The sequence below is a fragment of the Argiope bruennichi genome, chromosome 6 (genome assembly GCF_947563725.1).
Source record: "Argiope bruennichi chromosome 6, qqArgBrue1.1, whole genome shotgun sequence".
Taxonomy (NCBI): domain Eukaryota; kingdom Metazoa; phylum Arthropoda; class Arachnida; order Araneae; family Araneidae; genus Argiope; species Argiope bruennichi.
In genome coordinates, this window is record NC_079156.1 from 55,477,303 (window position 1) to 55,501,053 (window position 23,751).

General features: G+C 30.2%; 1 protein-coding gene across 8 annotated transcripts in view; it reads left to right on the forward strand.

The window, feature by feature from the left end:
• Window positions 1–23,751, forward strand: part of LOC129971266 (serine/threonine-protein kinase MRCK alpha-like) — a 464,419-nt gene that overhangs the window by 423,996 nt on the left and 16,672 nt on the right. For 6 of the 8 annotated variants that reach the window (XM_056084867.1, XM_056084868.1, XM_056084872.1 and 3 more), the window contains exons 21-35: window positions 883–988; window positions 2,632–2,780; window positions 4,504–4,613; window positions 8,170–8,306; window positions 10,850–10,912; window positions 11,090–11,195; window positions 13,382–13,453; window positions 13,534–13,598; window positions 15,077–15,216; window positions 16,285–16,366; window positions 19,830–19,973; window positions 20,208–20,280; window positions 20,369–20,440; window positions 22,275–22,355; window positions 22,466–22,629. In XM_056084867.1, the coding sequence (XP_055940842.1) occupies window positions 883–988; window positions 2,632–2,780; window positions 4,504–4,613; window positions 8,170–8,306; window positions 10,850–10,912; window positions 11,090–11,195; window positions 13,382–13,453; window positions 13,534–13,598; window positions 15,077–15,216; window positions 16,285–16,366; window positions 19,830–19,973; window positions 20,208–20,280; window positions 20,369–20,440; window positions 22,275–22,355; window positions 22,466–22,629 (1,564 nt within the window). The remainder of the gene's footprint in view (window positions 1–882; window positions 989–2,631; window positions 2,781–4,503; window positions 4,614–8,169; window positions 8,307–10,849; window positions 10,913–11,089; window positions 11,196–13,381; window positions 13,454–13,533; window positions 13,599–15,076; window positions 15,217–16,284; window positions 16,367–19,829; window positions 19,974–20,207; window positions 20,281–20,368; window positions 20,441–22,274; window positions 22,356–22,465; window positions 22,630–23,751) is intronic. The other 2 variants (XM_056084869.1, XM_056084873.1) reach the window with 1 other exon arrangement.

Genomic DNA, 23,751 nt, shown 5'->3' on the forward strand with positions numbered 1-23,751 from the left:
GCTAAATTGGTGACCCGGACGATGAACCTTCAACATTCGTCCAGCTGTTGTGGCGCTATCTACCCGCAACCAAAGTCGTCAGACTCACTTGACGCAGCAAACCAAAGTCGTCACACTCACATGTTGCAGCAGCATCAGCAACCACTCCCCCACACACGCTCGCCATAACGCTTGGCGCTACTCAACTGGGTACAGGCGCATTAGATTCAACAGCTAATACATCACCACTCAACAGCCATATCATTCGACTCACTGGAGGGAGAGTCTGTGGTGAATAACATATAAGCCAGTTAACATTTACGCTGCACGAGCAGTTGCTTTTGCATAATGGTTATGTTACTGGTCTGCTAACCACAAGGTCCCAGGTTCTATCCTCGCGCATTCCAATCCGCTAAACCTTCATTACTGAGGTAGATGAAAATAATAAATGAGTTGCAGGAACAGTTATTTAATTATTTTCTAAGTTCCACATTTCACAAGACAAAACAAGCACGAACACGAAAAATACACTACATTCATTTAGGAATACAATCTAATGACCCCCCAAGAAAGATCATTCGAAATATACCTCGATGTTAATAAGGTAACGCCATCTGTTTTTTGAAAAGAGAAGGTAGTAGAATTAATGTAAACACTTCAATGTAAAATTAGTTATCTTTTATTGTCATTAGTCATCGCCTATTTTAAAACCCGTTTCCGCTTTCTTATTCGATTTCTCTGGTTCATCATGATTTTTCTCCCCTAAATTATGAAAGTGCAACTTTGTTGCTTTGTTTTATGACTGTAAAAAAATTAACACAGAACCCAATTTCTTGAGTTATTAAGTCATTAAAAGGGTTAAGGGTCCTTTATGTTTTCTAATAATCTTATTTTGATCTGTAGGGTGAGTGAAGAGAAGGATGCCCGAAGCTATTTACAAGCTTTAGCTATCAAGATGACGGAAGAGTTAGAAAACATCAAAAGTAGCGGCCTCACTCCATCCACTGCTGTGAGTTTCTTCAATTTATATGTTTAAATGTTTGCTATGATGACCCACAATTGTGATTTGAATATCTATCTAAGTAGATGCCTCTCCTCTTGGATTTCTTAATTATAATGAAGAAGAGATAATCTGATATGATAGTAGGTGTGAATCGCAGGTGATTCATGCTTTACATATTATCTTTGTGTCATTTCTGTTGTTGAATTGGCTTGTACAAGCTGTTGAGTATATCATTACAATTAGTAATCTATTATTAGTATTACAATTAATATGTATCTAAGTAGATGCCTCTCCTCTTGGCTCTCTTAATTGTAGTGGAAAAGAGATAATCTAATGTGATAGTAGGTGTGAATCACAGGTGATTCATGCTTTCCATATTATCTTCGCGTAATTTCTGTTGTCTATTGAATTGGCTTGTACAAGCTGTCGAGTATATCATTACAATTAGTTAAATGATCCTAATTATGAATATATATATAATGAACTGACATATTTGTGAATGTATAATTTGCTAATTGATGTTTTGTGATTTTAAATAATGCTAACTGATATATATTTAAACTGATTTTATTTTTTGAATAATGTTCACTGTAATAAAACTTTGTATTTGGAACAAAAGTTATTCAGTTACCTAGAAATTGTTATGTCAATAAATTCGATCTCAAGATTTTTAATGAATATGCACATTTTAAGCCTTTCTAAGTACGGTGGGGGAAAAAAATGTCCGCTTTTTAATTTAACACGATATATGGATAAAATGTAGTCTTTTCTCGAAAATTTTAGATGGGTGTCATACTTTTGAACAAAATATGTCAAAGGGAAAACTATTAAACCTCTTTGAACTTGGATTTTCTTAAACATTAAAAAAAAGTTATTCAGTTTAAAAGCAGCAGTTATAAACCTATCTGTATGAATAATATACAACAAAAAGTATCAATTTCAACAGTTTTTATAATAATAATAAACTTAGTAATTTTAAAATAACAAAGGCTTCTAATGATTGCACTTCCATGCTTGAAAACTTGAGTGCTTGAAACTTCCGTGCTTGAAATTCCATAAAAGAGTTTCCACTTGGCATTAATCATAGATTTATGTAAAACATTTTATTTTTGAAGTTTCCCCTATTAGCACCAAATATCCGACAAAATTGTTATGATATCCTCACAATATTGTCTAGCATTCAGAATATTAAAGAACATTGTAGAAATATCAGACTATATCTTGTGCTAATAGGGCTTTTACGTTCCATGCTTTTTGCAAAAGTTGGCCAATGTACTGTTTCACCTTTTCGTATGTTCTATATTGAAAGCATTGAAGTTAAAACAAGGCTGTTACTACTCTATAGCTTTTTTTCTACTGCTGCAATTCTATTCTTATCATAAACCAGACACAATATTAATTTTAAATTCCACTAAAATATATTGACTTTTGGGATTCATAGTAAACTATGTCGATTCAATATCGAGTTTAACTATAAGGATATTTATTTAATGGATTTTATCCTTTGTAGGTATATTTCACTTAATAAGCATTGCAAATAAAAGCAAAACTGTATAATCTTAATTTTCCATCTTTCCAAATTAATTTTTCAGTCCTAAAAATTTGATCATTTATATTTGATGTTTAAAATTGTTTCCTCTTTTTTTCAGGAGAAGAACTGGCGGAATAGACGCTCACAGAAACTTGAAAAGATGGAATTACTCAATCTTCAATCTAGTCTAAACAGTGAGATACAAGCGAAACAGTCAATTGCGGATGAATTGAGTAAAGTCAGGGCGGAACTAGTTTTAGTACAAAAGTAGGTTTTTTAGAAGCATTGGCATTTAAATACAAAAAAAAAAAAAAAATTAAAAGTTAGTTACCATAGATTTATTATTAGATCATTTGTAAATCAGTGTGATTTCATAATGCATTGAAGAAAAAGATACTCATTTCTAATTTTTTTAAAGTAAAATAGTTGTAAATTACTTTTATTAATTTTAACTACATAAATTGTACGAATTTTAATGTAAATCAATTTAGCTCTGTTAAAATAATATACATTTTAAGTATATTATTTTAAATTTTAATTGCTTTTATTTACTTCAAACATCAACATGACATGATAAAAACACCAACATGACACCAACAAACAACATGAGATGATTTATATAACACCAACACCAACATGAGGTGATATATATAACACCAACACCAACATGAGGTGATATATATAACACCAACACCAACATGAGGTGATATATATAACACCAACATGAGATAATATATATGAATAGAAAGAGTATATTCGAAATTTTAACTTCTTCACTGCTGCCCCGGCTCAACTGGCTGCCCAAATTCTACCCTGGCAGGTCGGTTTCGGTTTCAACCGAGGAGTGAAATTTATAAAGCAAAGACATCCTTGGTGATAATTCGTTTTACATCCTTTACCTCTCGTTTAAAACAGAAACTGGACTGCAGGATAAAATTTTTCCGTTCGATTAGGCTGGTCAATTGTAAAAAGGTTAATAAACACCGATTATTACAAATTCAATGCAAATCATTAATGCAAATTCATTTAAAATTAATGATATCAAAGAAATTATAGTACTGTTGCATTGTTATCGATATTGCTTCGTTCAATGGTAGCAGGATGGTCGGCTGTACACAAGAAGTACTGGTACATTGCTGTGTAACTTTTAAAACAATAATGACATTTGAAAATTAAACTTTTATCATAAAATATAAGAAAATTCACATCTTTATTGCATATTTTGAGAGCAAATATTATACTTCTTTTTTTTTATATGGTTCATGTGTATGCACCAATTGTATAAAAGAAGAAATAAAATGGTAAGAATTTAATTTTAAAAAGTCTTCAATCGTCGCCGAATGTGCTAATTGTTTGTGCTATTTAAATATAGCATTATAAATCAAATCAAATTCATTGAGTTTAAAAAAAATAGTGAAAAGTTTCTTCAAATTTTTCTATGTTGTCATTTAAATCAGTAGCACTTGATTTGTCACCTTTTTAATATATCAAATATGAATTATCCCCAAATTAATATATTGGAATCACAGTCCACATATTCTTTAAAACCACTCTGTATCCTCTGAATATTCATCATTTACGGATCCGATCCTATAGCCGGAGCTTTATGCCTTGTAGTGTCGTATAAATCAAATACTTTATCATCACAACGATTACAAACAAATCAAGACTGTGATGTACTGACATATAAATGAGCAATATATATAAACGGTGCTTTCAGATAGCTGTATTCTTTTAACTTTTATTATTTCATTTATAATGTTTTTTATATTCTTTGATTTTACATTCTTGAAAACTAAATTTTGATTCGTCTTGATATACATTCTGAAAAAACTGTTATATTACAGTTCTCATAACCACACATTGCTGTCATATATTTTAATTCCTGCAAAAATCTCGAGAAATTCTAATCTATTTTTGTTATTATGTATATAAAAAATTACTTATATGCTCTATTTAATATTTTCTTGAATGTTATTTATAATTGCAGAGAACTGAAAGAAACAAAACAGAAAGTAGAGAACTTGAAGAATGATTCTTCGAAGAAAGATCATATTATTCGAGATTTGCAGCAAAAATTAGATTCTGCAGGAGACAACTGTAAGTAATTTGTTGATTACATGAATTTAAGAAGAAGAAAAAAGAAGTTATATTTATTTTGTATTATTTTTCATTCCCTTCTTTTTATTTGTGTTGCAATTTTTTTATAGATTGCAACTATTCACTTTGTCATTCGTAGGATTTTATTTTTTAGTTATACAATTCTTAATGTATTTTGAGAGTTTTCTTTCCCTTTTCACTTTGTACTGTAAAATTGTTTGTCTTTTATGTTCAAGCACATTTTGTAAATGTGAATTCATACTTTTTTGTACAATGGGAGCTTGTGTAGTATATATACATTTGTGTATTGTGGGACAATGATTTATGAATATCTTTTAATGTTAATAACATTTGAAGACTATTTTTTTTCTCTGTTTAATTCAAATTTAATATTTTTTATGCCCAAAGCATCATTTATTTCTTATTTTTCTCATGTACCATGAAATATACTACAATCATGGAACGTTAGCTTGAAAAGCAAGTTCATTTCTCATTCCTTTTAATTCAAGTATAATTGAAATTAATTTTAAAAACATGTAAAAAATTTATTATGAAGAATTACATAAAATTTTAGTTAAAAATTCTGTTATTTTACTTTAAGGGTACTGATAATAAACGCTTCTAGTTTAGAATTTCATGAATTTAATTCAAAGTCCCAACTAGAATCACATAGAAAAATATTATTATCTCAAAAATTCGAAAAGCTTTCTTCCTTCATTTTTTTTTCCCAGAGTCGCTTGCAAAAATAGTTCAGAATTTCAGTCATTCTTATTTGAATAATTTAAAATTGCTAAAAAATTACTTTTGATTATATTTTCTTTATGCATTATTAAAAATACTCTGTTTTCTTACTTGCTCTGATCTGGAGATAGAGTAAAATATTTTCTGATTGAAATCTAGCAACAAAATTTTCTATACACATAAAGGGTTATGACTAGTAAATGTGTGTAAAGCTTTTTTTTTTTTTTTCATTTCATTTACAAAGTCCTAATTTATGAATAACTAGCCGCCTTTGGCGCCCAATCGGTTCACCAATCTTAATGCTCGTTTAAATTTTAATCTATTATAAACGGATTATGTTTAGGTTAGTTGTATGCTTTTGTAATTAAATTGTATTTATGGTAGTTATATATTTTTTGTATATGCTTATAGTTTTAAGTACATCGTTTTTTAAGTAGTTAGCGAATCAGCTGGTCGCCAAAGGCGGCTAGTAATTAAATATTTTATGCAATTCCTACTTTAATAGCTTCCTCATTAAAATATTTTAAAACTTCAAATTTTGATAGTCATATAATTCTCTCATAATATTATAAAAGCCTTCAATCATAACGTAACATGTATCTCTCTGTTAGCTAGCTTCCGTAGAATTTATGCTTTAAATTAAAGTGTAAATGATTAATCTGCAATTAATATAATAATATTTTTTACTGAAACAAATCATTTTTTTTAATAATATGATTACTGATAATAGTCACTGAGCGTTTAAACTTTATGGGCACTAAAGAATATATATCTTAATTTATGTAATATCTCAAAAAATTTTCAACAAAATTTTCTCAGATTCATCATGAACAAATCGATTAATTAACAATATTTAATTTTAAATGGATCGAACACCAAGAAAATAAACAGAATTGTTTAAAATAATCGGCCGAAAACAGGTTTAAAAAAACTACTTAAAAAATGATGTACTTAAAAAAACTATAAGCATATACAAAAAATATATAACTAACATAAATACAATTTAATTACAAAAGCATGCAACTAACCTAAAAATAATTTAAATCAAGAATCATCCGTTGATAATATTGTCAACAATCAGAACATAATGCGCATGCGTGAATTTTCAACGCGTTACTGTAACGCAAATGCGTGAATTTTTCTACGCCAGTTGGGGTAACGCTAGGCAGATTAGAAATTTTCAATATCCTTTATTCTGTGTTATTTTAATTCAAAAGTACTTCAGAATGAATCTGAAAGATCGATGAATTAACAATGTTTAATTTTAAATGCATAAAACATTAAAAAAATAAACAGAATCGTTTAAAATAATCGGCCGGCCGAAAAATGTTAATCCTAGCCTCATTACTGTTGGGGGGGGGGAACTGAAGCCTTTCTCATTTGGCGTTGGGGAAAATGAAAAGATTTTTTGGTGGGAAAGTTAGTTTTTAATTAATAATTAAAATTTCAAAAAAAAGGGACCCCAGGTGCACATTCCCGGCCTCTAAGTTATACATGTACCAAATTTGGTAGCTGTAGGTCAAATGGTCTTTTCTGTAGAGCGCCAACACACACACACACATTGAGCTTTGATGTGTGAAGCAAGTTAACTTTATCAGTAATAAAAGTCCCCAAATCACCCGTTCAAAGATACTGCGGTGATGCCCTAGATACCTAGATATCGTTACGAAATTCTCTCTCCTTTTGCTAAATGTGATTGATTTATTACCCGAGAGGTGAATTTTGTTCATTAGAGACTCTTGGCCAGTTGAGTTTAGGGAGCCATGCTGTTTTCTGAGAACATGTAAATAATGTTTTAGCATGCATTTGATATATAACCTCCAGTTAAACAGTTTTTTTTTTTTCCAATATTCTGAGATGCTTGAATTTAAATTATCTTAAGAATGAGAAATAAACAGTTGTATCTTTGGGAAAAAGAACAGTGTTAACTCAAAATTCTCATTTTGAGTTGAAACACATAAGTTTTATGTTTGTTCTTTTGCATTCATTCTAATTTAAAGCTTGCTTGGAATCAATAAGTGGCATAAACAAATTAAATTGCGCCAAGGGCATAATGCGATTATTTTACCCATAGCTCTTATCATGATTAACATGGGAAAATATTACCTCAGGCATGGCATTATTTTTTCGTTCCCCCTCCCCTTATTGCATTCGACCTTAAAAAGTAATTTAGACGTACTAATGCTACGTTTCTTTGGCACTTAATGCATGCAGACTTCTCCCCTCCATCGGTATGCCATTGAAATCAATTAAGGAAGATTCTATAGAATTGCTCTTATATTCGAAATTTAGATTTTACACTTAAAGAACCAATTGATTAACAAAAAAAGCGGAATATTTTGTATTTGCACTCGTTTTTTTCCCCTCTCTCTCTCTTCTTCTGTTCACTCATTTTATTATAATCAAATACGAAATCATTCTATTTTAATAGAATGTCCAGCTTTAAGATTGTAACTTAGAAACTTGATTTCACCAAAATATCGAGCAATAATACTGCGATATCTTCACGATATATCTGACGTTCAGAATATCGAACAACGCGTGGAAATATTGTACCATATCTTATGTTAATAAGATGTATTAATCTTATCGGCATTCATATATTATCTGTATTACAAGATATAATACAATTTCGTAATTTTGCATAGTATTATGAAATATTGTTTTATAATATTATACAATATTGTAGAGCATTGTAACACATTTAATTTGCTTGTATTAATGTGACTGTAAATTAATTATATTGCAATAAAATTTAACTCACATGTATAAGAAGTAAGCATAGCATTTATTAATGTTTTTCAAATCTTTCTAGATCAATTTTTGAAAAATACTCGCCTTGCTCGTAGTGAAAGTGGTGATTCAGCTGGTGCTGGTGATGAAGCCGATGTTGAGGATAACCAGCCACCATCTGTTGCCAGCAGTAAATCCAATGCATCGGACAACAGTGGGGTCAGTAATTTGTATAAGTACAATTAGGGATTGCAATACCGGACCAAAAGTTCAATACCGGTATTCGGTATTTTTTAAATCTTAATACCGGTATTAGAAATTTTAGAAAAAGAAAGAAAACACAGGTGTTTCTTTGTTTTATTTGCCAGTTTTGTTAGAGAGTGTACATATCACAAAAAATAATTTGTAACTTATAAATTATAACAGTATATAATCACAAAAAAGTAAAGAAACATCTTATTTATTTAAATCACAAAAAAAGTTTAAATATCACTATTCAGTCGGGGGTACTATTACAACTTTTTGAAATGTGATCTTAAAAAGCATAATGCATCAATTGTACTGCCATTAAGCCTGAAAAGTAATTTTGTGTAAAAGTGACCAGCTGTCGAAAACGCTCTTTCGGCATGTACGCTAGTTGGTGGTACTGTTAGCAATGCGCGATATACTTTTTCCAAGTATTTACCTCTAAATCCCTCATCTTCAAATAAATCGATTTCTCGTTGGATGGTTTTGGATATAGCTGATTTCTGTATTGTATTTTGGTTCGTTGAAATTTTTTTTATTTATCGCTCATTCTAATTTTTGTTCAAGAGACAATTCCTTTTCACTATCGACAGTAGTGACATCATAATCTTCGATAATTGAACCGAATTCTTCTGAATGTGAATAGGGTTGTGGGTAAAAAATGTTAAGAAAATTTACTCTAAACTTAATCAGATTTGAATTGGTTATTTTCTTTTCTTCTTTTTCATTTTCATTTTTAAAATCATTATAATTATGTAAATACCGTAAGACATTTTATATTTCGGTATGTCTTTCTTCTGTGCGATTTTTGTGTGCTGTTCTTTCAGTGACTGCAACATGAAATTTATTGTTGCATTAGCTGTTAATAAATTAGAATCTCTCCGACACAATGCCTCAATAGTCAGTTTTAATGGAAGTAGAGCTGATATAGTTCTGGATATTAAGTCGAATTCACAATCTGAAAAATTAATTTACAAGTTTAAGTCGATTATTGCTTTTTGGATTGGACTTCTCAGTTTCAAAAATCGTTCCATCGTTAGGAGTAAACTACGTGTTTTAGAATTTAATATTAACATATATTCTGTTTTATTTTCAGTTAGTATATATTTTAGTAAAATATCCTTTTTATAGGGGAACGTTTAAATATCTTAACAATTTTTCGAACTTTATAAATTATAGGAAGCAATTCTTAATAGGTTAATATTTCATCCTCATTAGCAATATCTTCTTCAACAATTACATTGTCATTATCTTCATTGTCAATATCACTCTCACTCTTACTCTTTTCAAAGTTGGAATCCGAAATTTCTATATCCACAATATTTGGATTCTTCTGTTTTTTATTTTTTTGGTATAATACACCTATTACTCCTAATTGAATTCCATGTGCATAGCACAACTGCTGATTTGCACCAATCAACTTTCCAACTTTTTTCACAATTGTTGCTCCATCAGTCGTTAAGGATGCAATATTTTCTTTCAGGGATAATCCATGTTTCGCTAATTTAGATTTAAGCAATTAATTAATTTCGCCCGTTTGGGAGACATAAAAACAAAAACATATACTATATTGCTATGCTCGCGATACCTGAACATATAGTGGAGACCATTTTAAAAATTTCTAGTAAATACCGAAAAACCGGTATTTAAACTTGTGAATACCGGTATTACAAAATTGTACAAATGGCTCAAAATACCGGTATTCGGTATCCCGGTATTGCAATCCCTAAGTACAATATTGTGGTTGCATTAGAATTTAGAAACAATCATTTGATGAAACAAATTACGACATTTTTCGAAATTTTATGTATTGTATTATTATAGAATGCATTACACAGATACGAAGAATTGGAACTGGACGATTCTATTTATTGTTTCATGATTTCTAAAGCATTATTCTTGATTTAAAAGCTACTAATACAATAATTAATGGCACAATTTAACCTTTTAATTAAAATGAATAACAAAGTTTTTGAATTTCAGAGCTTGTTAAATAATGGTTCATTATTTTGGTTATCGAATCTTAATTTTTATGTTTTTAATTGGTAAAAAAATTGAAGATATATTTTTTAAATTTATGTTTTATATCGTTTCTTATATAGCAAGTGGGGTTTTTTTTCCCCTTCTTTAAGAAAAAATTGGATTTTTTAAAAAAATTATAGGAATAAATAGTTTGATTAACCAGATTGGGGAGCAAAATATCTGACATAAAATATTAAAGCATTATAAATCGTAATAAAATACAATAGTGATTTTCCTCTATGTATTTTTTATCGTAAAATATTTTCTCAATAATAGTTTATCTGTTTTAAAGGTACATTATTTCTTTTTGCATTTTAGTAATGGTAATTGGTAAATTAAAAAAAAAAAGTGTGTATGTGTGGTATAAATAATCTATAATTTTGCCTGTTTTGATTTTTTTTTTTTTTTTTTTTTTTTACTTTGTTGAATGTTAAATGAGTGCAACATTGATATTCATAAAATACTGCATTTATAAAGTTTTCTTTTCTCTGTAGGAAATGTTGTCAGCTCCTGTATCACCAATTATAGAAACCAGAACTTCTAGTTTACCACCAAAAGTAGGTTAAAATATACTAATATTCTATTAACTTTTTGTAGTAACTAGATCATATGTCTTATTTTTGGTTTCTTTGTATATTAAATTCGATCTTCCATTTGTTACATATTCATCAAAATGTTAAACATATCAAATTTGCTAAAAATAATTTATTGTATTTAATTTTTGTATTTTGCAGCCCAAAGCCCATCAATTTTTGGTACGAACATTTGTAGCACCGTTAAAATGCAATCATTGTACTTCACTCATGGTTGGTCTAATTAGACAAGGTGCAGTCTGTGAAGGTATTTTAAGTTTGTGCTATTTGTAATTGTTTTGATCTTGATGCTTTTAATGTAGCCTTAAAAATTGTTTATGTGAAGAAATTATCAATTTTTCAGTGCTTCCACTTCCTGCTTAAAATTAAAATTTACCGCCTTTGACGATCAGTTAGTCAGCTGAAAAAATTGGCATAATTTTAAACTGATTTTATTGCTCTTAATGTAGCTTAAAAATTTGCTTACATGAAGAGATTATTAATTTTTCATAGCTTCCACATTGTGCTTAAAATTAAAACTAGCCATCATTGATGATGAGTTGGTTCACTGGAAAAATTGATTATGTTTAATTCTAATTAAGTTTCTTATCTATAATTTGATGGTTACCTCAGAAAATATTTTTCAGCCACTGATTATGACAGATATTAAAGCCATGTTATTTTTATTACTTGTTCTGTTTACTGTTTACACGAACATTTCTAACGGAGGCGAGTCACGTGACATCAGAGTATCATTAAAAATTGTCTGAGTAATCTATTCAACGTTGCACATTGTCTCTTGCAGTCATTTAATTTCTGTCATTGATTCTTCATATAAATTGTGCAAATAATTTGCAAAATATTTCTTCTTTAGCTTTTAACAATGGAAGAAAAATCAAATGATGAAATAATGAAAACGGTTTGAAATTCAGTTACATAATGAAATCTAATGTTAAAAAGTATGCAAATATATATGTGTGTGTGTGTATAGTGATAGTTTAATATCTAATTTAATCTAAATTAATTTCCTAAATTTTTTACCTAATTCGGCCCATGTCGAGGTCATTCTAAAGTGTTCTCTTGTTTCCTGATCCCCACTCCATATATGAAGATGTGTAAAAATTACAGTGCAAACAGTTCTTGGTATCAAGTGAAAATGATCCCTCCGTTGCCCTTGTCAACAGTCAACACGTGTATTCAGTCGCTCATATTATATAAGATTAGAGATCATTTGTTTCGTTCTTTTTCTTACTTCTGCTTTTGTTCCGCGCTGTTCTGGACGTGCCTTGACCGCGCCTGCTTGTAAATAAATTGCTTTCTCGGAATGGATATTAAAGAGAATTAAAAAATCCAAATCGTCTTCTATGTTTTCAAACCTGCCTTCTACTTTTCATAAAAATTCTTACATATATATATTTAAAAATCATACAGTAAATAAAATGATAAGGTTGAAAAGATTTTAAAATTTAGAAGATGATATGCCCAACCACCAAAATATAATAATTTGGTAATTTTAGGTGAAATGGTCTGTTTTGTAAAGTGCTAACACATACGTGCACACAAACATCCTCCTTTATTATTAATAGACTCATAGCGTACCTTTTATTTCTACATGTTACAAGCCTGTAATGTGGCTTCCCAGCACGGTTAGTTCTATCGCCAGAAAGACTGATTTACAATCATCTGTATTGGATCACTGGTTCGGCACCCGAGCAGCATCCAATACAGATTATTGTAAATCAGTCTTTCCGGTGATAGAACTAACCGTTCTAAGAAGAAGCATTGCAGGTTTGTAACATTGCTCCGCTCATCAAGGGCTGACGCCCCGGCAGTCTCATTGCAATCCAACAGCTGACGTAGACCACCGATCGATGTGAACATCCTTTGATCTTTCATTTGGCGACTTCCACACTTTCGGTGATGACATCTTTTACTAAATTGGCGACAACTAAAGAACCGTCCGAACCTTCTCATTACTTTTGACCAATACCTCTGCGTCGTTTCGGATTGTACATCCTGACTTGATTTCGCTCCTTAAAATACAAGATGTCCCATGGAGCCAAACATCGTATCGCAAAGGAATTCTCTGGAACGAATTTTTGCCAGGCCGGTCGCTCTATTTACCCAAGATTGAGAATAATACCTTCTTAATTCAAAAGGTATAAACTCTGTTCCTAGAAAAATGGCTCAATTCATTCTCAGTCAGTATCTTCTTATTATTTTTTAAAATATTGATTGGAAAATCGAAAAGAATGGTAGTTTTAGTCACTTAGAAAAAAATAATAATAATCAATACTTTCATATAATTTAATGAAGAGAACTGCAGTAAATTTTTTATGTGATTTTTTTTTTTTTTTTTTTTTTGAAAATTATTGAAATTTTGTTTACGAGATTTTCATATTTGTTGTAAAATGTATAGAAAAGAAATAACACTGAAAAATGTTTCGATTTCAGTGTGTGGTTTTGCCTGTCATGTTGTTTGCCAAGAAAAAGTACCTGCCATGTGCCCAGTGCCTCCTGATCAAAGTTAGTGCCACATTGTATTTAAGTTGATTTTGATATTTATTTTTTAAATTGATATTTAAACTTATTCGATATTTTCACAGCTAAAAGGCCTGTCGGTATTGATCCAACTCGTGGTATCGGTACAGCATATGAAGGATATGTAAAAGTAGGTTTATTCTTTTGTTTCTTTAGTTAAGGAATATTCTATAATAATTATTAAGTTTTTTTCACTCTGTGTTTTCGACTGTGAAATGTACCATGTTATTTTTTACTTTCTCGTACACGTAGTATAGTGAAAGTATAGTTATCGACAAAAAAAATTCGAACTCGAGATTTAACAAATATATGTTTTGACGTTTTAGCCATCCCCGAGTTCGAAAAACACATTTTCGTAAAATATATGTCAAACATAACTCAAAAACATGTTGAGCTATATGGATAAAATTTGGTATACAGGCATTAAACCAAATTTGTTCAATTCTACCAAATTTTGAGTAAAATTCATTCAGAGGAAGTCTGTCTCTCTGGTGATCGAATATAAGTTAACTCGATAACTAAAAAACGAAGAAAGCTAGATAGGTGAAATTCAGTACATAGATTTAATATCTATAGTGCAGACACCTGTCAAATTTTGTACCAAACCCAAACACGTCTTGACTGTCTGTCGGTTTATACTTTCAGAAACATGTAAACGCGATAATTCAAAAACAGAAGGACTTAAATATATCAAATTAGGTATGAGAGTTTTTGTCTATGTTGCGTGTTCAAATCAAGTCCGGGTCACCAATGTTGCGAATTAGTATGAACGAGGATAGAACCTGGGACCTTGTGGTTCGCAGCCCAGTAATATGACCACAATACAAAAGCAATTGCTCATGTAGCGTAGCTGTTAACTGGCTTATAAGCTTTCACCACAACTACAAGCGCAGTTTTGTGTCAAATCTTTGTTTCAATAGATTGAGAAAAATGTGTGTAAAACACAAATTTGATTTTCGAATACTTTAAGCCGCATGCCATGGATTAATGGCAAAAAATTTGCCAATGATGGCTCGACAGATTCAGTAAAAATGCTGAATTCACGCCAAAGGTTAATATTTCGTAACTATGTACGCCAATGTCTTGCAAAACGTTCTCTGGCATGACAAGTTTATTGCAGAGTATACGAGAAATTTGTAAGGAGACAACTCCCGCTGGTTCATGTGTATAAATGCAATAACGTAACCACTCAGGTATTTAAAATTAGGTGTTGATCTTGTTATTAATTATGTAATTCTATATCAAATTTTGCTTTCAAGCAATCTGCAAAATATATATTCGATTTTCTTTATTTTTTTTACGAAACACATTAACTCTCATGTTCGGGACTCTGATAATAAAAATCTGAGCACTTGTGTCGTTCACGGCTCTAATGAAGGTCCTATTTTTTTATGCCAGGGGATAACACATTTATTACAAAGTATGTAAGAAAGTATCAAGGAGTACTGATTTCATTTATTTTATATTTCAAAGAAACAATGTTTTGAAAAATAATTTTATAAAGTTCCTCATTTGCTTTTAAGTAAAGTTATTAATTGCCGGTTTTGCATTGTAAATTTTATTTGAAATGTTTTTGATTTCGAATTATCTCTTTTTTCTTTTTGCTAGGTTCCAAAACCAGGTGGTGTGAAAAAAGGCTGGATGCGCCAATTTGTCGTTGTCTGTGATTTTAAACTTTTTCTATATGACTTAGCCCAGGACAAAAGTGCCCAACCTTACGTATGCGTTTCACAAGTATTAGACATGAGGTACTAGCATTTATATAATTAGTTTTAATTATATGGATATGATAAATAAAGTTCAAATGTAGATTTTTAGATGAAAGGTCAAAGTGCGCATTCCCCGTCTCCAAAGCATATAGTTCTTTTTGACAACCAGTTTGTTCGTTAAGATATTGCTTTTGTTTAGTTTAAATTTTAATTATCTGTACATATTTTGATATTCATTTTTCCTTTCACAAAGTAATTTTAAATTTCAAATTGTGATACACATTTTTTTAATACCCTTGCACCTGTTCTGTTTATCTATTACATGAACGTCCCTAAGTGGGTTACTGCCCACATCATCTAATGTTTGGTTGCTTATTGTCGGTCTCAAATTCTCTCTAATGATTTGGATTATTAAAATGGATCTGCGTATTTTGCATCCACTTGCATTTGGTTGAAATTCAAAGTGATTATTAAAATTATTTATAAATTATCAACTATAAATAATCAATTTACTGGATTTATTATTATTAGCTCAGAAAATTTCATTTAAAGATTTCATACAAGAAACAAAAAGGAAAATTATTTTCGGTATTACTAAAAACAAATAGAATTTTCATTCTTTAGCTCTCTGCAATGACGAATTTACATAAACAATTAAAATGTGTTCGAATTTCGTTGCAGCAATGAAAAGCATTGTCGTAAATGAGGCATAAAAATCATTTTGAAAATTTGTTAAAATTGGCGGGAAAGATAAACAACATTATCGAAAATGCATACCAGTAAAATGATATCTATTCTTTTTTATTTTAAATTTTAAGATAATATAAAAAAAAAATTTGTGCGATAATATTTTCAAAGTTATAGTCAAAAATGCGAGAATTCTAATTAAAATTTACAAAAACTCGCCTCAAAGTGCACATTTCCACTCTGAAAAATATTGTTGTATCAAATTTGGCGACCCTAGGCTAATTGGCCTACCTGTAGAATGCTTTATCTTTTATTGTTAGTTGATGTTACAGTATTTAATTAAAATAATTGATGTTGTAATTATAGACTGTATTGTGCAAAGTGTGAGTACATTCAATTTTCATTTTATTTTCTCTCTAGGGATGAAGATTTCTCTGTCAATTCAGTACTAGAATCTGATGTCATTCATGCTAACAGGAAGGATATTCCTTGTATATTTAGGGTAAGTTTTTGGAAATGAAACATTTTCGTCTTTATTTTTATTGAGAACTAGATTTATAATTGGAAGCATTTTGCTTAGCATAATATCCTTTATGATATAAATACATTTCTCTTAGTGATTTGATATTTTAAAATAAAACAAAGTACTTGTTTACTTTTACTACTCCGGCAATAAAACACACACAAAAAAAAAAAAAATGCTATTGTCTGCAACCGAAGTAATTGTCAAAATCCTAGCATAGTTTGAGAATTGTCAAGTAAACCTATTATCTTGGCACTCTTGGATCTGAAAATCGGCACGTAAACTGGCGGAGAAAAGGGTAAAAATAAACTAATACTTAAAACAGTCCACTTTCTATTGTCTGCACATAAATACTGTTCAATATTTTTATTATATTTTTTTTTCAATATTTTGCGTAGTGTACAATGTTATGAAGACATTGTAGAGAATTTTGTGCTTTATTGATTGATATCATTAATGCCTCACTTAACAATTTTATATATTCGGCATTAATTCCAAAATTTTTACTTTCATTTTTTCATTTGATATATATTGTTACGAATCTGTGATGCTGCTTCCCAGCATAGTTGGTTCCATCATCAGAAAGACTGTTTTACAGTCATCTGTATTGGACGGCGTCCGGGTGTCGCGTCGGAGGTCCCAGAGCTTGGCGACCATTTGGCAACTTTGCGACGAATTTGGCGACTTTGTCACCAAAATAGATTATACCCGAAACATCGAGAATTTTCCAGATCCGTCCAGTAGAAACCGAGATACGCCTCGCAAGTTCCTGATTGGTTGAGAGGCTTCCAGCCTCGCCTCCTGAGACCTATAAAAGGAGGCAGTCTGCAGCTGCCGGAGTAGTCGGAATCGACGGTGAAGAAGGAATCTTCCAGAGATTAGCAGAGCAGCGACGGAGTCAAGCTAGTGCTAAACTAAGTTGTGCGCTACTGTCTGCAGTGGAGTCCTGTTGTGTGCTGCTGTGTGCACGTCTCGGCTGAAGATAATCGTCTTCTGTGCTGTATATAGTTGTCGTCCTTGTTTTGCCCTGTGTGTCTTCGTGTAAATAAACATCATTGTTTTATTTTCTACTGCCGCCTGCTGATTGAGCGTTCTCCACACCATATAACTTCCACTATCCAAACGAACCCGGAAATTTCGTAACAATATATATTGTTTTAATTTTTGTCATAATTTTTTATAAAAAATTTTTTGAACGTTTCGTGGGTTTTTTTTTTTTTTTTTCACTTTCTAATATTAAAAATGTTTTTTAATATTAGCTTGATCTTTTCTTATACTAAATGGTGTATATATAGTATGATCAGTAAAATCCTTTTAAGTGCTTTAAATTCAAAACCGTCTCCTACAGCTAGTGAAGTAATGTGCATTTACAGTAAAGTGGTTGTGCTAAATTTATTGAAACAGGTTACGTCATCTCTAGCTGCGAAATAAAAAAGCTACAAAAAATAACTCAAAAAAATAAAAGAAATGAGCCCAAAAGTCCAATTAGATAAATGTGTGCGCTTTCCCATAAAAAAAAAACGCGAAAAAAAATATCATGGAATTAATTATTCGTAAAATTGGCGAAGATATTACGATTAATATATGCACTTACCGTGACTTGAAAAAGGGTCCGTCCTATTATTGAAAAACGTATTCTCCGCTCGTATGATTTAGTTTTCCGAGTTAACGAAGTAAATAAATAAAAATAATAAAAAGCAAGATGTGAAAAAACGAAAGGGGGAAGAGATCTGAAGATCCGTTTTTTCAATTTTAATACTAAATCTTTTGCTAGTCATAATTTTAATGAGAAATATCTCCTCCAATTTTTATAGATAACTCCATGAAACTTTTATCCGTGTTCTTTATTGTATTATGCACATTTTTCTAACTGGACTTTTATTCTTTGTAACTTCCTTATAACCCCAAGGGGTGCTGTAATCTATCTCAACAAATTCAACACATCCACTATACTATTGATGCATATTACTTCCCTGACTATACGAGTCGTCGTTTTGAATTTAAAGGACTTACCGATCACCGTGGGGAGGAGAGGGGATAGGATTTGAATCAGAACGCTGGCACATTTCTCCTCGGTTTTTTTTTTTTTTTTTTTAATTTTGTATTGCACGAATACGAATTATAAATTTAAAAGTCATCAAAAAGAATTTCTAGAAAGAAATGTTGTAGCAGTTGCATTACTCTTATTTTCTCTTTTGGATACTAGATGGAGATGCCTGATTAGGCCATCCCATATGTCATCCCATAGTGCATTGCGATTGTAATCAGAATGAGATGTGATGCTGAAGTGTGAAGCCGCGCGCGTGAATGTCTTGTCTTTGTGTTTGTGCTTGTTTAGTGTGTGAATGTGATTATTAAAAGAAATGTTCCTAAAAACATTCGTCCTGTTGCTTCCTGCATGGATCATAATAATCTACATACCACCACAATGTTTAATTTTAAATGAAATATTTATAATCAAAGAATATTTTTTTAATTCGTGTTATTCTATTCACAATAGACCTTATAATAAAATAAAACAAAATGTTGATAAAAGTTATGCATGCGCGTGCGTACATACACTGATTGAAGATGTTTTTATGACATTTTATTTAAGTTTTATATTTGTTTCGGCATTGGAATTGCAATGTATAATAAAATTAATTTTGAATCTTTTAATTTCTTTTTTCTAAAAATAAAAACTGTTTATGTTTATGTCAGGTTGTAAGCTTGCATTAACATTGAAAGTAAATTTGAAATTAAACTCTTTTTGTTCAATATTTATTTAACAAATCAATGAACGTTCTGATATTATAGTTATTATCATGTGAGAACATGATGTTGTTTTGGTTTGAGATTTTTGTAACTTGAAAAAATGCATGAGCAGAAAATAAAGGGTAGGGTAGTAAGATGTTATCGCCCGAAGAAGAACAAAGAAGAAAATGGGAATCAACGCGAAACAGCTAGGGGAGGTATCAAAAGTTTTATAGATAAATTGTTCGAGCTCCAAAACTTTTTTTTTTGGCAGCTAAAAAAATTAAAATTATATATATATATATATATATATATATATATATATATATATATATATATATATAATTTTAATATATATATATATGGCAAAAAAGTTTTGGAGTTCGAACAATTTTGAAATGAAAAAAATCCATCGTTTTCTGAATATCGAGGCATGCTTAATCTGAATGATTGTTTCAAACTGGTTTTTTGGTTTTTCACGAAAAAAAAACTTCTGGTCTCAAGAAAAAAATTTAAAAAGCTGGATTGATTTTGAGATGGTCAAAAACCATTGCTTAATATTGGTAATTGCGAAATATGAGTCATGTGAAATCATAATGTTGTTTTTCTGTAGGATTGATAACCCTTGACTTTAAAAAAATAATCTTTTCCCATGATAACTTAAAATTTGCGGAAGCAAATTTCAATTTTTTAATATATTGTTTTCCAGATAACTACATCTATGATGGATCCACCTGGTCTGAAGAATCAGACTCTTATGCTAGTTGATCGAGAGAGCGAAAAGAACAAATGGGTGGATGCACTCACTGAGCTTCATCGTATCCTCCGTAGAAACAAATTGCCATCTCGAACTGTGAGTCACAATTCATATGGTTGAACTAAAGAACACGGCACGGAAATTTCGCCAAATTGTAAAAATGCTCGCCAAAAATCAACTGAGAAATAGGTTACCATCTTTGGCAATTTATCGCTTAAAAAAATTACAATTTGACGATTGTACTGCATTCTTCAGTTCAGCCAATAATTCATTTAGAGACACGTATGTTCTTTTTTTAATTTCTAAATTATTTTTTTCCTCATTTTTTAGGTTTTCCAAGCCAAAGAAATTTTAGATAACACTATTTCAATTGTTAAAAATGCCTTATCTGCTGCCATTATTGGTAATATTTTTAATTCTATTCTAGAATTAATTATCGCTTTGTTTATATGGATTGATAATAAGTAATGTTTTCCATTTTATTATTATAGATCGTGAGAGAATTGTTTTAGGCACCGAGGAAGGACTTTATTGTGTTGATTTAGACCGAGAAGGTATTCAAAGTAAATAAATATAATTTGCTGCTTCTTAAAATTTAAAAATTATTTTTTATAATTTGCATTTACTGATAGCTTTTATATTTGTCACAATTATCGTTTTCTGTTATGCCTTCTTTTGCCTATAAAGTTATGTTTAATGAATTAATTAATTATATTGAATGGCCAATCAAATTATTATATTACATAAATTTATGAGCACTCGCATTATAATACAAGTACCCTTAAACATTTTTTGTGTTATAGAAACAGGTTAATCAATTAAAACTGCTTTTGTTTTAAATATTGTTATGAATTTGTGACAACACTTCCTGCATTATTATTTTTATAGTAGGGAACAAAATTTTACAGACAACTCTAACGGATGCTGAATGGAAACTTGTCAGTGATCCCCCATTGATGACAAATTTAGCGACTTTAATTATAAAAATTAAGATTTTCGAGTATGTGGTAATCTGGGCGATATCTCTATTTGAAGCCAAGATACGAGATCTTTCTAGAAACTTCCATACTCTGTCACGAAAAATAAATATGTGAAGACGCACTTAGGAAAAGCAGTAATTGAGCAAATTCTCGCTTTGGATAGTTAAACTCCAGCGAATTCTCTTAGAGTGCTTATTGGTGTTGCGATTGTTTGTAAAGAGTTGCTATCTGTGTGCTGTTGATTTCTGCAAATATTGGTTTTTTGCACGTTTCGGTTGTTTTTGCAACCTGTGTTTTTATGCTTTCTTGTGGAATTAAAGAATCGAGCCTGTTAAATTTTCCACCGAACGGATTTTTCGTAACAAAATAGAATTTCTCTACACAACATACCATGTTTTGATATTCAAAAATTAATTCAGTCAAATTTATTAATTATTTTTGCATGCATGAGAACCATATTTAAGATATTTTATTGAGCATTAGATTGTTAGATATCATTCATAAATTTCCTTCTTGCTATCAAGATGAGCAGTCATTGATTATAAACCGAATTATTGTTTTATAACTGTAATTATTTTAGCTTGATTTATATGCAACATAAAACTTTAAAAAAAATTTGTGTTATATTCTTGTTAATTTTGTTTGCAAGAACAATATATTAGTATTACTCATGTATTCATGCAATCTCTTGAATACTTGACTATTTATTTGATTTGCGTGGAACAAAATATTAGTATTGCTCATGTGTTCATGCAATCTCTTGAATACTTGACTATGTTATTTGATTTGCGTGGAACAAAATATTAGTATTGCTCATGTGTTCATGCAATCTCTTGAATACTTGACTATGTTATTTGATTTGCATGGAACAAAATATTAGTATTGCTCATGTATTCATGCAATCTTTTGAATACTTGACTATGTTATTTGATTTGCGTGGAACAAAATATTAGTATTGCTCATGCATTCATGCAATCTTTTGAATACTTGACTATTTATTTGATTTGCGTGGAACAAAATATTAGTATTACTCATGTATTCATGCAATCTCTTGAATACTTGACTATTTATTTGATTTGCGTGGAACAAAATATTAGTATTGCTCATGTGTTCATGCAATCTCTTGAATACTTGACTATGTTATTTGATTTGCATGGAACAAAATATTAGTATTGCTCATGTATTCATGCAATCTTTTGAATACTTGACTATGTTATTTGATTTGCGTGGAACAAAATATTAGTATTGCTCATGCATTCATGCAATCTTTTGAATACTTGACTATGTTATTTGATTTGCATGGAACAAAATATTAGTATTGCTCATGTATTCATGCAATCTCTTGAATACTTGACTATGTTATTTGATTTGCGTGGAAATAAATAGAAAATAAAATATTTATCATTTTGATTTGTAGAAATAGCTCGAATAGGAGATGGTAAGAAAATATCTCAAATTGAATATGTACCTGAGGAGCAACTTCTAATAGCAGTGTCTGGTATGTTCTTAAAAGTTTCAAAATTAATGTTAGTTTTTAAAATTCCATGTTATTAAAAAAGTGTAAAAAAACTAAAGAAAGATATCTTTTTATAATAATTTGGATTTCAGGTAAGCAAAGACATATCCGACTGATCCCAGTCGGAGCTTTGGACGGGCACGACGTAGACTGGATAAAAGTAGTCGATACCAAGGGTTGCCTTACTTTTGACACTGCCTGCTACTCTCAAGGGTGCTCTTCCAACTACGTTTTTTGTATAGCTCTTAAGAGACAGGTGAGGCCTTTTAAAGTGCCGTCTCTTATTAACATAATATTTGTATCCTGTTTTGAATTATCATTATTTAGTCAAATCCATATCTCAAATATTATTTATTAACTTTTTTTATTGTTTGAAATATTCAGATTAGAGTATTATTAAAATATTTCCTTTTATAATAAAAATATTTCTAAAGAACAATATTTCCTTTCCTTCTTTTATGTAATAATTCTGCATTATTTTTAGTACTTCAGTCATTTCTTTATCCATTTTATTGTTTAGTTAACTATACTTATTTTATTTCTTGATGTTTATGTTTGACCGAATTCATTATTTTATGAAATTCAGGTGTTCCAAGGCGATGTTAAATATTTATTTTTAAACACCTGGACCCGAGTTTTTAGAAATCGATCTACATATCTATAGCGACCCGCTTTATATTCGGCGCAAAGTGTTTTTGCCAGAGAAGAAAGCATAAAAGAAGCTTTATGAACTAAAAAGGAATTTATTAGTTCATAAAAAGAAGCATGGATTTGTTTTATTTTGTTTCTTTATTTCTAGTCATTCGACACGATTCGCTTCTTTGTATATTGCGCTATATTTTTTGTCGCATTACTAGTATGTGACTTTGTGAAGATTTTTAGCAGTGATTAACTGACCTGATTTTCGATGTTTGTTCTCTCCATTCCTACATTACCCCAATCGAACTATATCTTCAGGGAATATAGAAGAAGACATAAAGAAAACAGAAAAGTAGATACTAAATTATCGGAGATCAAATAATGGACACTCGCACAGAGTTTTTTTTTTCTAGATAAATAATAGTTTTGAACTTTTGAAGGGGCAAAATCGATATCTTTTTTTTCCCTTGTGTATGCATATGTATGTTCATTTAAAACATATATTATTTTTGTGCCTTGTTCATCTTAAAATACTATATATAAAATAACTTTATTTCAAATACATATAAATTTTTAATACCACTTTCCGGATATATTATTATTATCGGTGAAAACAGCGATTTAAAGCGTTTTTTAATGAATGCCAAGTCAGTGATCCCCGATTTTCTCTACGGTTGGGCAACAAAAATCAAGGTTTTGAAAATACAAGATGGCCGTATCTTTATAATAAACCAAAATT